The sequence below is a fragment of the Cherax quadricarinatus genome, chromosome 41 (assembly GCF_038502225.1).
Source record: "Cherax quadricarinatus isolate ZL_2023a chromosome 41, ASM3850222v1, whole genome shotgun sequence".
Lineage (NCBI taxonomy): Eukaryota > Metazoa > Arthropoda > Malacostraca > Decapoda > Parastacidae > Cherax > Cherax quadricarinatus.
The window spans coordinates 27,689,500-27,704,321 of record NC_091332.1 but is presented as its reverse complement, the minus strand read 5'-3'; the positions used below and the strand labels follow the sequence as shown (position 1 = coordinate 27,704,321).

Sequence of the window (14,822 nt, the reverse complement as noted above, 5' to 3'; positions counted from 1 at the left end):
CATAGCACATTGTAAAATAGTTACAGCTGTTAACATGACTCACGAAATCGTAATGACACGATTGCAAACAAATCATTCCACGGGTGGGGATAGAACCCGCGATCAGAGAGTCTCAAAACTCCAGACCGTCGCGTTAGCCACCGGACCAGCTAGCCACAATAAGATTCGTCCAACTAGGTATATTTCTACACCATAGGAAGGTTAACATAGGCACCACTGTGACCACAAATGCAAGTTTTTATAGACGAATCTCCAGCTAGCGTGGCCGTGACGAACTCTAGCTCAAGTCCCCTCAAAGCCGTTAACATGACTCACGGTCTGGAGTTTTGACTCTGATTGCGGGTTCTATCCCCGCCCGTGGTATGGTTTAGTTACAGCTGTGTACTCAGCGATAGCGATCTCTCAAACTCACCAGACATATTACTCACACCCTCAACCTCATCAGCCAACATTCTTCCTTCTTCAACAGTCCCTCCCTCATGCTTCACCTCCAAAGGCTCCCCTCAACCCCCACCACCATCACCCCCTCCCTATCCCCCTCAAGCTCCTCTACCCCACCCCACCCCTCTACCAATATTCCCCAAACTAAAACCACACCCACTGCAGCTCTCCTCCCTCACCCCACATCCACTATCTCCACCGCCTCCACTTCACCAGCCTTCACCTATACCTCCTCCACCACTGCACCCATTTCATCCAGAACCATCACTACCGCCTCTAGACGAAAACCATTCAACCCCAAACCTGCGCCAATCTTTGAAAGACAATCCAGAGAGCACAATGGACTCTCACAGTCCATTGTCCCCTTCCTTTCCCTCCAGGAAGCGGACCCGGGACTTTACCTTCAAATACCTTTCCTCTGATGGTACCACCCTCATGAGACCTCGCCATAAATCCTTCACTGACATCAACTCTGCAGAGATGATCCCATTAAAGAGCATTCAAGTGATTAAATTTAACGCACGTTCATACTTCCCTCTCAGACACTGGCAGAGCTTATTGAGGCAGAGAGATCAGATGTTGTCTTGTTAAGTAAGAGGACACAAATGCAACTAATATGACATTTTACTGTGTGCAACGTTTCGCTCTTTAGGAGCTTTATTAATCCGTTACAGACAATACACGGACACAGAGGGTATATATTATGTTTAGGGGTCTTAGGTAAACCTTACATGTGTGCTGGTTTAGGGTTGCTGGGTATTTATTTATTTATTTATTTATTTAGTAATTTGAGCATACATACAGAGGTACAAAAAATACAGGTAAGAGCAGCATGCCAAAGCCACTTATATGCATAACATTACGGGCTGGCTTAAAATTAACTTAAGATTAACTAAGCAATGATGAAATCAGTGACAAGACATATATGGTTGCATGCATTGCTGTACATTCAGTATTAAGTACAGAAGCTTCCTCCTTTCACCTACACCAGCACATATGTATGGTTTACCTAAGACCCATAAACATAATATTCCTCTCAGACCGATCACATCAGGTATAAGCAGTGCACCACACAAACTAGCCGTAGTTCTTACCAAACATCTTTCCTGCCTTCTGGGGACCATCAGCCCCGCTCATCTTAAGCATTGAAGCGACCTTCTCAACTGCATCAGAGACCTCTTCTTCTGACACAAGAAACTAAGTAGTTTGGGACATCTCCCAGCCACTGTCACCCAAGAGACCTGCATGGAGACCACCCTACAGCTTATCAAGGACCACCATCGCCTTAACATACGTAGTGATGACCTAAAGGATTGCAAACTGATGGGCTACCAAGCAGGTAAAAAAACAGTGCTGTTAAAATTCCAAACTAGCCTACAAAGAAACAACCTACTAAAAACATCTATTTCTATGAAAACTGATGTTTACGTCAATGAGTGCCTTACCAAAACAAGACAAAACCTTCTTTATCGGCTAAGAAAATTACGCTATGCCCAAAAAATCCACCAGTGCTTTGTGAGGGATGGAAAAATCGCAGTTAGGAAACAGCCCTCTGGGAAGAGATACTTCATCTCTACAGAACATGACCTTAAAACATTCCTAAGTGAGGCTGGACTAACAGAATCAGAGTAAAGTGCAGATAATACCCACAGTCCACAGTTAGTGTTATATTGTCATAAATTTGTGCCCCCCTAAAATTCTAATACCCCAACTACTTTTGATTGTCATTGTTGTATTCAACGACCATTCTACCTCATAGTCTTAATTTGTTTAATATCTACAGAATCTATCTCCTTTTTTTACAACTTACTGCATCACTGTTCCATCTTATTTTATTATAAACTAGCCATAACTTGCCCTCAATAATTCTACCTCACTTTAAGAAATACTCAATTGCCCAATTTTATTCTAAAATCCTTATTATTGCCCAATTTTGCTTTAAACTATATTGATCAAACTTATTGTAAACTTCTTTTATTGACCATTTTATTCTATACTTTTTTAAACTAGTATTTTCAACTACAACTTTTATACTATCCTGTCTACCATCTTACTAGCATATTATAACCAAGTCATTGCCATTTTTATTTTTATTTTTTTTTATTTATTATTATTCTTTTGCTACCTTAACTTGTGTATTTTATCCTGTCAATTTAAATCTAGTTATACTCTAATTCTTGTAAACAACTTATATAAGACCTTAGTGCAATTACAATTGAGAGTCTTGTGCCTTTTTTATATTATTAGATTAAACTCAGTTGTACTATAGTCAATACCAAATTCATTATATTAGACCAAATTGCAATTACTGGTGCTATTTTTAATTTGTATTTTTATATTATTAGATTAAATCTAGTTGTACTATAGCTCACTCTAGCTCAAAACATAGACTCCACAAAAGTCATTATTAGACCTTAGTGCAATTACAAGTGAGAGTCTTGTTCTATTTTAAATTTGTATTTTCCAGCACATTCCAGCACAACACATAGACAACATCAACTTCATTATGTGTAGTAGTGACTATACTCTATATGACCAAAATACTCTAGCTATATACTTATCCAAGCTTCCCACCACTACAGATATCAGTACTAGAACTCAACACATAACTCAGGATATAAATAACCATAATTTAAAAATAGAAGATGATTGATCACGTTGACCCTGATCTATACCTCCATAATCTGACACCCAATCAAAACCTATTGGAAAGTAACTGCCTTTATTACACAGCATCACAAGCCAGCACTATCCTAAACAATGCTAAAAGTCTATCAGTACTTAACTACGACATCAGGTCCTTAAGCAAACACTATGATAACCTCCTGGCACTCCTTGAATCACTAAAGACACCCTTCTCCTGCATTATTCTTACTGAGACCTGGCTTAAGCAGGACACAATAGATATCTACCCTCTACCAGGATACACAGCAATTCACAGCTGCAGACCAAACCAAGTTGGGGGTGGTATTGCAATCTATTACTCTTACCAATTATCTTGTATTAGCACCACTTGCTTTAGTGATGAATATGGGGAATACATTTTTGCTAATTTTACTGTAAAAACCTTAAGACACCTATAACAATCGGTGCCATTTACCGGATACCTCACTCAAACATCCCAAATTTCAGTGAGAAATTAAAGTCACTAATAACAAACAGACAAATGAATAAGCACCACCTTCTCTTAGCTGGAGACTTCAACATCAACCTTGGCTTACTAGATGATCAGCCTGTAACTGATTTCATCAACAATATGAACAACACACTTCTCATACCAACAATAACTAAACCAACCAGGCTCACTGAGACAAGTGCAACCATAATAGACCACATATGGACCAATATACTAGCCCCCCTTAAATCAAGGATAATCACAGATAGCACTACAGACCACTACCCTACCTTCCTCCTGACAAACATTAGTAAACCACCACTTGAATACAACAAAGTCTCATTTAGACTCCATGACGAGGCCTCAGTAAGGAAGTTCACAGCTGACCTAGAGATTGTTGACTGGCCTACAGAATTCTCCAAGGCCAATGGTACTGATGACTGGACAGACATTTTTCTTAACAAATTACTTAGACTATACAACAAACATTGTCCTATAAAAACGAAACAGATCACAAACAAACGGCTTGGTTGCCCATGGCTAACCAGCACCATTCTGAAATCCATTGACAAACACCAATATGAAAAGCAATATAGACAGGGCTTAATACACAAAGATATTCTTAAACACTATTCATCAGTTCTCACCAAAGTAATAAAGAAAGCCAAACAACTATACTACTCCAGTAGATTCACAGACACTAGAGGAGATATAAAAAAGACCTGGAAAACACACTCTCAGATTCTAGGGACCCACAAACTGAAAAAAAAACAAGAATATTGTCCTAACTAAACCTAATGAAACACCACTACATCCCACTGACACAGCTAACAAGATAAACGACTTCTTCTCAACCATAGGATCTAATCTCGCCAATAAAATCCCACATACCAGTGCCCATGCCGGGGACTACCTACATGGGAATTTCCCAAATTCCTTCTATCTTGCACCAACTGAGCCCTCGGAAGTCACCGAGATTATAAAATCACTTAAAAACAACTCAGGGAATCTGTCTAATGTCCCACCATTACTGTACAAGCGAGCAGCCCATATCCTTTCGCATGCTATTTCATTACTTTTTAACAAGTCACTAGAAACTAGCACCTTCCCGAAACTACTCAAGATGGCAAGGGTTACACCAATACATAAAGGTGGTGACCCTACAGACTTAAACAACTATAGGCCAATATCAAACTTACCATTGCTATCCAAAATCTTTGAGAAACTCGTGCACAGGAGACAATATTCATTTATAACAGCACAAAACATATTCAACCCCTGCCAATTTGGATTCAGGAAAAATAAAAGCACTAATAATGCAATCATAAAAATGCTAGATCTGCTTTACACAGCATTGGAAAATAAGGAATATCCACTAGGAATTTTTATTGACCTAAGAAAAGCTTTTTGACACAGTAGACCACGACATCCTACTCCACAAACTTGACCATTACGGTATAAGACGCCATGCGCTTGCTTATTTCAAATCTTACCTTACTAATAGGTATCAGTATGTTACCATTAAAGACACAGCATCAACAACACGGCCACTTGATACTGGAGTTCCGCAGAGAAGTGTCCTTGGTCCCCTGCTCTTCCTCATATACATCAATGACCTTCCAAACGTATCCCAACACCTGAAACCCATTCTCTTTGCTGACGACACGACTTATGTCATCTCTCACCCTAATCTTGCCACCCTCAACACCATTGTTAACGAGGAGCTGATCAAAATATCGACTTGGATGACAGCCAATAAACTTACGCTTAACACTGACAAAACCTACTATATTATGTTTGGTAGCAGAGCAGGAGATGCACAAATTAACATTAAGATCGACAACACTCTAATTACCAGACATAATGAGGGCAAATTCTTAGGCCTATACCTTGACAACAACCTGAATTTCAGCACCCATATCCAACACATAACCAAAAAAGTATCCAAAACAGTTGGGATCCTCTCCAAGATACGATACTACGTACCGCAAAATGCCCTTCTCACATTATACCACTCACTTATTTATCCATTCCGCACCTATGCTATTTGTGCTTGGGGATCAACTGCAGCAACACACCTAAAGCCAATAATAACCCAACAAAAAGCTGCAGTAAGAATAATCACTAAATCCCATCCCTGGCAACACCCCCTCCCCACTCTTCATAGATCTAAATTTACTCGCTGTTCAGTACATCCACACTTACTACTGTGCAATCTACATCTACAGGACCTTAAACTCCAATATCAACCTTGACCTAAAACGCTTTCTTGATAGTTGTGACAGAACCCACAGGCATAACACCAGACACAAACATCTCTACGACATTCCCCGTGTCCGACTAAACCTTTACAAAAATTCAATGTATGTCAAAGGCCCTAAAATCTGGAACACCCTACCTGAGAACTCTAGAACTGCAGACACATTCATCACCTTCAAAACTATCATTAGAAAACATCTTATCTCCCTGGTACACCCCATCAACTAACTACACGAATACCACCTGGTGGTTCACACTTTCACTCACCCATTTGACCATAAACAGAAATATTAATCTCAATCTTAAAATAATGAATCCTATGATACTCCAATACTGAAACTATGTACTGTGCCAAAACAAAAGCATTCACATTGCTAAACTCACAAACTAGTATTTAGTCACTTAGCCATAATACCAACTTACCTCATAATTTGTAATATTTTAAAATAAAGAATTAAACTAAGTCTGCCCGAAATGCCTAGCCATGCTAGGCGTTCTAGTGGTACACTCTGTAATCATTATTTAACTACATGTAAACCACACAACAACCAAATTCTGTAAATTCAACATTGTAATCTTTATAGAGAATAAACTTTGAATTTGAATTCACTGAGTACCCACCACACAAGCCACTGACGTTCTACGACGTAAAATCACTCAGGACCTTAATCTTCCTCTATCTCCCTGTGATTTTGTTGACCTCATCGAACTCTGCGTTAATTTCAACTACTGTACTTTTATTTCAATAACAGGCTCTACAAACAAACCTATGGCATAGGAATGGGGTTCCCCATCAGAGCCGTCTTAGCCAACTTATACCTGGAACACCTAGAGGCTGAACACTTCCCCAACATCATCCCCTCGAGCGTCCCTTGGTTACGTTACGTGGACGACGTCCTCGTAATAACTCGCAAACGTAGGTGGTATCGCATTTGATGAATACCACATACGAATGCTGCACCTCTCCTGCCTACAGTACATAAGCCACTACTTTGCACATATGCTGTATTCCTTTCAAGATTGATGGACTGATCACATCGACTCAAGGCTGAGGGACTGATTACCTCAAACTCCTCCTGTTCTTCACCACACTCCTTTGTATGGACTGATGAAGCCACTGTGTAGCGAAACGTTTCCTCATTAAAGATGCCCAAATGCTGCACACGTGTCTAATTTATCAACTTGTCAGTTCTCTGAACCATTCATCTACAAAGTTATAATTCTTCCCAACAGCCAGGTTGCATTGAACGTTTCTAAATTACTAGCACAAGCTAACACTTCAGTTTAGGATCTCACCAGGACAAATTCGAAGCACCATGAACCAGTCTGTGGAGGCTGACATGATTTATGTAGGTGAAACAGCAAGGAACCTCGAAACATGCCTCAGTGAACACAATGCATGTAGGAACTATCGTTCCTACATGCACTGAATAACGCCTGCGTACTACACCGAAATTCCTCCAATCATCTCATGAAATTCAGGGACGCCCGATTAGTGATCAAAGTAACTAATTTCCGCAGACGCAAGTGCCTTGAATCAGCATTAATCGCTGTTTCTAACAATTAAACAAAAAGGCAGCTCCATTATCTCTGAAGTCTTAGCGAGAATCCTCCTAAAAACAGTAAACCCTGCCATCACATAGTCTCTCCTGTTAATACTACACAAGCACATAACAGAGGAGGAACACTGAAACAGACCTTAAATCCAACCACCAACTGAAATTTTGTGTAACCTATCTTTATGCTACCCAAGTAATAGCTTCATATCCTTTTACTCATGTGCAAGTTAATTGTTCTACCATATTGTATTACTACTACTACTATAACTAATATTATTACTACTACTATTAACACCACTAGTATTACACCTCACTCTGTCCGTGTATTGTTTGTAACGGCTTGATAAAGCTCCTGAAGGGCGAAACGTTGCCGCAATAAAATGTCACATTACTTGCATTTGTGACTTTTTACTTAACATATTGTAGGTTAGTCTACCAATATTAATACAGATGTTGTCTTGCTCAACAGCACCTACCTCTAAGTATCCCAACGAGTTCACTCTGGATACACCTCACAACAGTCTCCCTACGACCCCCATGATGGAGTTGCCATTCTTCTTAACTCCAATATCAAACACGAATTTCTCCCACTTCATTCACCCATCACCACTTCCTCGCAGTTAGAATACACACTCACCTGGGCCCATTCATCTTTTTCACCCAACTCTGCTCTCAACATACACGACCTTTCTTTAGTCTTCAACCACACCAACACTCCCACCTACCTCTTAGCAGACATAAATGCTAGACACCAGGCCTTTCACCATTCTACCAACAACCAGCTAAGCATACATTTACTCAAATATATAACCCACAAACACTTGCATCATCTAGGTCCTCATTCCAACACCTGTAATCTCCAAGGCAAACCTGATATCATTCTTGCAAACAGAGCTCCCCTTTCCAACACTACATCGCCCCTGGACCAATTTCTGGTTCACCATCACTCTCTCCATTACTGTCTTGCCAGAGGAGCGCCGATACCACAATTCAAAACTAAATATGCCCACCCGTCCTTGAGAATGCAGGCAATTTACTTCCCATCTCCAGGACTCAAGTATCACTGGCATTCGTAAAGAAGTTTGTTACTATATAGCAAATTTTCTTTTGTTATTTCTTGTTATTTGAATTAAAGAATTAGAAAGCAATGTCGAAAACTAGATAAGAAACTGCAGCATAACCACTATTATTATTATTTATTTATTTATTTATTTAGTTATTTATTAATTTGAACATGATACAGAGAAGTACAAAAGAATACAGTTAAATGCAGCATGCAAAGCCACTTGAATGCACAGCATTACGGGCAGGCTTAAAATTAACTTAAGATTAACTAAGCAATGATATATTCAGTGGTGCAAAAATTATTGTAAAACAGATAACAATTTAGTACAAATGAGTATTACAAAGACAGGTCATATGGTCATTACTGTGTTGCTGTGTAATCACTAGAATGGAGTATTCTGTTAGGTAATGAAGTTAAATAGTAACAAAGTTTGATTGGGTCACAGGTTGACATTTATGAGATACAATAATGAGATACATATATGTGATACAATTTATGAGATACAATTATTCAGTATTTATTTAGTTGTGGGTGAGTAAGTGATTTTTGAGAAGAGACTTGAATTTATAAACAGACAGTGTTTCTTTTATATTCACAGGTAATGAATTCCAGAATTTAGGGCCTTTTATGTGCATTGAGTTTTTGCATAGTGTGAGATGGACACGAGGAACATCAAAGAGTGATCTGTGTCTTGTGTTATGGTCATGTGTTCTGTTGAGGTTGGTAAGGAGATGTTTGAGGGGAGGGTTTATGACACAATCATCACCGTTATCATCATCGCCAACATTATCATCATCATCATCACCATCACAACTGTCATCATAATTTTCAAAAATAGTTTCACCATCATAACTGGATCCAAAATATTACCCACGTATACTGGAAGCTTTCACAGATGTTTTACTCTCGGTATTCGTTCTGTCGACAGATCGAGTAAATGATTGTGGATCCTGTCACTCAGGAAGTTCAAAAATGTATTATGCATTGCACGAGGTGAGGCAACATTCGTCAGGATGCAGGACAAGCGTTTCCTGACGCGGGTTTTGGTCATATGATGAACTGCCAATAGAACATTTGGTCATCTGACCGAGGCCTTCCGCTGGCTTACCAGTCCAGCCCCGTTAAATATTAAAATTCCTTGATCGAGGTAACAAACTGAAGGTTAGGAAAACAATGAACATATATAACTTTCTTTATTATTCATAGATGTTTTTATACTGTTCTTGGTATCTTTGGATCATCTGATGCTAAATCTACACAGAGTCAATTTTTCAGGGATGTTTTAAAGTTCTATGAATGTTTTTCCTTTCGTGTAAAAATCTTATTCGGGGACTGATTACTTAAGTTTATCTTGTCGGGATGTGATCTGAACAAGTTTTCTTTATTTTGTGAAAACATAAAAACAGTTTTGGGATCTTTCTGATGAGAATCTGCATTTTTGTAATCTAAGTAGCATTACTGTATTTACTGTTCGAGGTTATTCAGCATGCGGATTGATGGAGGCTCAATCTTCCTACTGTTATTCGCGAGTAATACATGATAGGCTCTACCCTAGTATAACACTGGTCAACAACCAAAATGATTCCTAGATCAGAGTAGCAATTTCCAACTAATTTTAGATCACTGATAATAAATATCATGGTTAAAATTGTTTGTTAGCTCTACTTTTCAATATACAGCTACGTGTGACAACAGGTTCCAAAAGGCTTGTGGCAGTGTGTTTCTTACCACACTCACAGTCTGACTGGCCTTCATTATTGTTCCAGCAGTCATAGAAGGTGGTTGTGCTGTGAAAGTTTATATTTTGAGGTGAAAGGTAGGTGATTTTCTTAGCCAAACACACTGGAGACTGTTCATAAATTCATCAAAAACGAGTCTTGAAAGTTGTCTTGCTGCAAAACGGCAATGGTAAACCATCAGTTCCTGAGGGTTATGCACCACATATGAAAGAAACTAATGAGAATATAAAGCATATGTTGCAATGCATGGAATATGATGAACATCAATGATAGCTCTGTGGTGACTTAAAGGTTGTTGCTCTTGTAATGGGCATGCTGGGTGGATGCACTAAGTACTGCTGCTTTCTATGTGAATGGGACAGCCGTGCAAGAGGTTCCCACTACATCAGGAGAGACTGGCCACCTCGTCAGTCATTGGAGCCTGGGGTGAAAAATGTTCAACATTCACCTCTCACTGAACCAAACAAAATTTTACTACCACCACTACACAAAACTGGGGCTCATGAAAAACTTTGCGAAAGCTATGGACAAATCCGGTCAGGGATTCAAGTATTTACTATCAAAATTCCCCTCACTGAACGACACTACGATAAGAGAGGGAGTCTTCAATGGTCCTCAGATTTCAGAGCTTCTTAAAGATGGTGACTTTGAATCAGACCTTCAGGGGGAGGAGAAAGCTGCCTGGGTAGCACTCAAGTTAGTGTCGAAGAGATTTATCGGAAACAGAAGGGATGGCAACTATGAAGAATTGATGGAAAACCTCATCAAGACTTACAAGAACATGGGATGTAACATGTCACTTAAAATCCACTTTTTGGACTCGCATTTAGGCTTTTTTCCAGCGAGCTGTCTACCTGGAGGGCATTCTCCCCAGAATGCCCTCCGGGGGTTATGCCCTCCAGGTAGACAGCTGGAAAAAAGTCTAAATGTGAGTCCAAAAAGTGGATTTTAAGTGACATGTTACATCCCATGTTCTTTTAAGTCTTGATGGGGCAGTTAGTGACGAATATGGTGAAAGGTTTCACCAAGATATTTCAACCATGGAAAAATGGTACCAGGGCAAATGGGTCACAATAATGCTTGCAGACTATTGCTGGACATTGGCAAGAGATGATTCTTCAGTCCACTATAAGCGTCAAGCAAAAAGGCAGAGAGTAGGTACGGATTAGAGTTTAAAACATACTGACATATCGTACGTTGTAATAAAATAATCAAATATTATGTGTCTCATATCTTTAAACCTATAGCCAATAAGCATGGATTCCAGACATGAAAATACGTAAGAATTAACTAATCTCATTTAAGAAGCATACAACTTTTCAAAAATTGTTGACCAGTGTAATCAGTAGCAGTATCCGACTAGCTCTGAAACGGTACACACTTTCTGACAACACTCCGCCGAAAGACCTCTCTTGGGGCGTGGCCGATTCCTCACCATCTGCAAGGCTTCCATCTTTGTAAGGAATGGAAGGTGGGTCTTAGAGTCTTCGTTCTCGCGAGATGCAGACTGAGAAGGATCCTGGGAAAGTTGCATGTTGAGGAGATCCTCGAGTTCCCTGTTGTCTTGTTCAGCAGTGTCCGTGGAGACAATGGGAAGGACAGGTGGTGTTGACGTTGAGTGACCCCGCGACGCCATCACAATTACATCGTCAGAAAACAATTCCTTCAACGCCTCAGGCTGCTGCTGCAACCCAGTCTTCCCGCCAACTGGTGGATACACAAGACTGTATTAGTGCACATGGCAGAGTAGCACACCAGCATGCAAAATAAAATGTTAAAATTCTGCTTTCAGGTTGAGAGAGAATTATTATAATCTTCATTCTTAACATTGAACAAACCATAAAGTTGAGATAAAACTTACAAGGCGTTTCGGCAGTCCTCGATATCGCATTATTATTTCACGAGATAATAGCTCTCCAAAAATGAATATGTAATTCTGCTAAGGTTTCTCTCTAGTTTGTGGGTTGTTAATTATTTTATGCAAGGTATTAGGAATTTTACTCTTCTACACTGGAGCACTTTTGGAGGGGACAAGGGCCGCTGGACTCACCTCGCCTGCCTCTGTAGTATAGAAGGTTGTCTGCATATTGGGGTTTGTTGTAGACGCCCTTGCACACACTGTTCAGCTTGTTAGCCAACCTCCACCCACAGAGCCGCCGCCTGGGCTCTAACTCGAGCTCGCTGTTCGGGTAGTTGCTGGGATGAGATCCTGTTGATCCCAGCACCAACCATACAACTACCCCCACCACCAATACCTATTACCACACACACACACAACTATTATAGGTTATCCGTGAAAGCAAAGAGGGGAATGTATAAGAGTATAGTTATACCAATGCTCTTACATGGGTGTGAAGCATGGGTTGTGAATGTTGCAACAAGGAGAAGGCTGGAGGCAGTGGAGATATCATATCTGAGGGCAATGTGTGTTGTGAATATAATGCAGAGAATCTGTAGCTTGGAGATTAGGAGGAGGTGCGGGATTACCAAAACTATTATCCAGAGGGCTGAGGAAGGGTTATTGGAAGGTTTGGAGTATGTAGAGAGGATGGAAAGAAATAGAATAACTTCGAGAGTGTTTAAATCTGCAGTGGAGGGAAGACGGGGTAGACTCTGGTCTAGGAAATGTTGTAGGGAAGGGGTAAAGGAGGTTTTTTGTGCGAGGGGCTTGGACTTCTAGCAATCGTGCATGAGCATGTTAAGAGCAAACAGAGACAAGTGGTTTTTAGGAATTGACATGCTGTTGGAGTGTAAGCATGGTAACATTTATGAATGGAAACTGGCAGGCCGGACTTGATTCCAGGAGATGGGAAGTATAGTGCCGGCACTCTGAAGGAGGGGTGTTAATGTTTCACTTTTATAACTGTAATGCAGGCATGCCTCTGGCAAGACAGTGTTGGAGTGAATGATGAATTTTTTCTTTTTATGGGCAGCCCTGCCTTGGTGAGAAGAAAATATTCAAAAAGTTCCGGGGAGAACCTTAAGTTTTCCCTGAGGTACGTTTATTGTCTTCTCTGAGGATGAGGGTCCCCAGTCCAGCCATAGAGATGGTACTTCCCTATATATATAATATATATATATATATATATATATATATATATATATATATATATATATATATATATATATATATATATATATATATATATATATATATATTATATGTAAACAATCACACAGGCAACAACTAAAGGAGGGAGGCGAAGTTTCCTTAGAGTAGCACAGTGCAGGTTTGACACTTGCCACAGCCTCTCTTAGAATGTGAGCCAACGGTGCCACCCGCACCACCACCATCCCCGTTCCTCCCCCCCCCCCATGTAGGGTAGGAGAGGGCCCCCGGGTTTTGAGAAGTCAAGGAATATGAAATTAGAAGATAGAACCTTTTTCTAGCTGCTTAAAACAGGCCAAGTGACTTGAGAAAATGTTTCTCAGTGGCTACTATACATATGGATTGCTGTTATTCTGTGTAGCCTTTTTAATTAATAAAAGAAAAATGAAAGTGCTTTTTATGTCCGTTTAAATGTCCTTGTCTGGGGTACTCAGAAGTATCTCTTCATATATTCCCAAATATTGTCTACCAGTCGTCTCAGTATCGATTAACATACTTAATCATTTCTTTTTTTACTGTATCAACATTTTTATATACAACTATGATATTAAAATTCTTAAGTGGAGATGGAGTATCAAGAATGTTCTCGTGGTAAGGCAGAATCAACATGTTCTTGGTTGAATACACTGCTTTCTCATTTTTTGAACTGGAAAATGTGTTTCCGGCAAATTTGAAGAGTAGTCAATTAATTTTTTAGTATTTTAGATCATTTGCAAATTCCAGCCCCCTCACTACAGCACCTCACTACAGCCCCTCACTACAGCACCTCACTACAGCCTCTCACTACAGCACCTCACTACAGCCTCTCACTACAGCCTCTCACTACAGCACCTCACTACAGCCCCTCACTACAGCACCTCACTACAGCCCCTCACTACAGCACCTCACTACAGCCCCTCACTACAGCACCTCACTACAGCACCTCACTACAGCCCCTCACTACAGCACCTCACTACAGCCCCTCACTACAGCACCTCACTACAGCACCTCACTACAGCCCCTCACTACAGCACCTCACTACAGCCCCTCACTACAGCCCCTCACTACAGCACCTCACTACAGCCCCTCACTGCAGCCCCTCACTACAGCACCTCACTACAGCACCTCACTACAGCCCCTCACTACAGCACCTTTCTACAGCCCATCATTCGTCCTTCATCCACGTCATCTGACGCCCAGTGGAGCCACACCACGCTTCTCCACTCACGTCAAGCTACTTAAACAACAACCAAAATTTAAGGTAAGTGTATTCACATTGCTTGACTTAGATTATGGTAGGTTCAATTATCTTGTATTATACTATAATAACATACTTTAATGTACCTATAACATCTGCTTAACTTTTATAATCATTGTATAATACTTCGTTTATTATTTTAAGTGAGTTATTCATTTACACAAAAGTTGGCAAAATGGACAATGTCAGATTCACATATAGAAATAAAACAGATTTAACTAAGTAACTTTTTGCATTAGATTTGATAGAATATTTCCAGCGAGTTAGCTCTATTGTGACGTCTTTTTAACAAACCTG

The 14,822-nt window shown here is 40.0% G+C and overlaps 1 protein-coding gene across 1 annotated transcript in view; it reads right to left on the bottom strand.

Annotated features, from left to right (window-relative positions):
* Nucleotides 1-11,107: 11,107 nt before the first annotated feature.
* Nucleotides 11,108-14,822, bottom strand: part of LOC128695994 (uncharacterized) — a 43,809-nt gene continuing 40,094 nt past the window's right edge. The window contains exons 3-4 of the mRNA XM_070092829.1: nt 12,230-12,434; nt 11,108-11,886 (exon numbers count right to left, since the gene is read on the bottom strand). Coding sequence (XP_069948930.1) covers nt 11,522-11,886; nt 12,230-12,434 — 570 coding nt within the window. The 3' untranslated portion in view covers nt 11,108-11,521. The remainder of the gene's footprint in view (nt 11,887-12,229; nt 12,435-14,822) is intronic.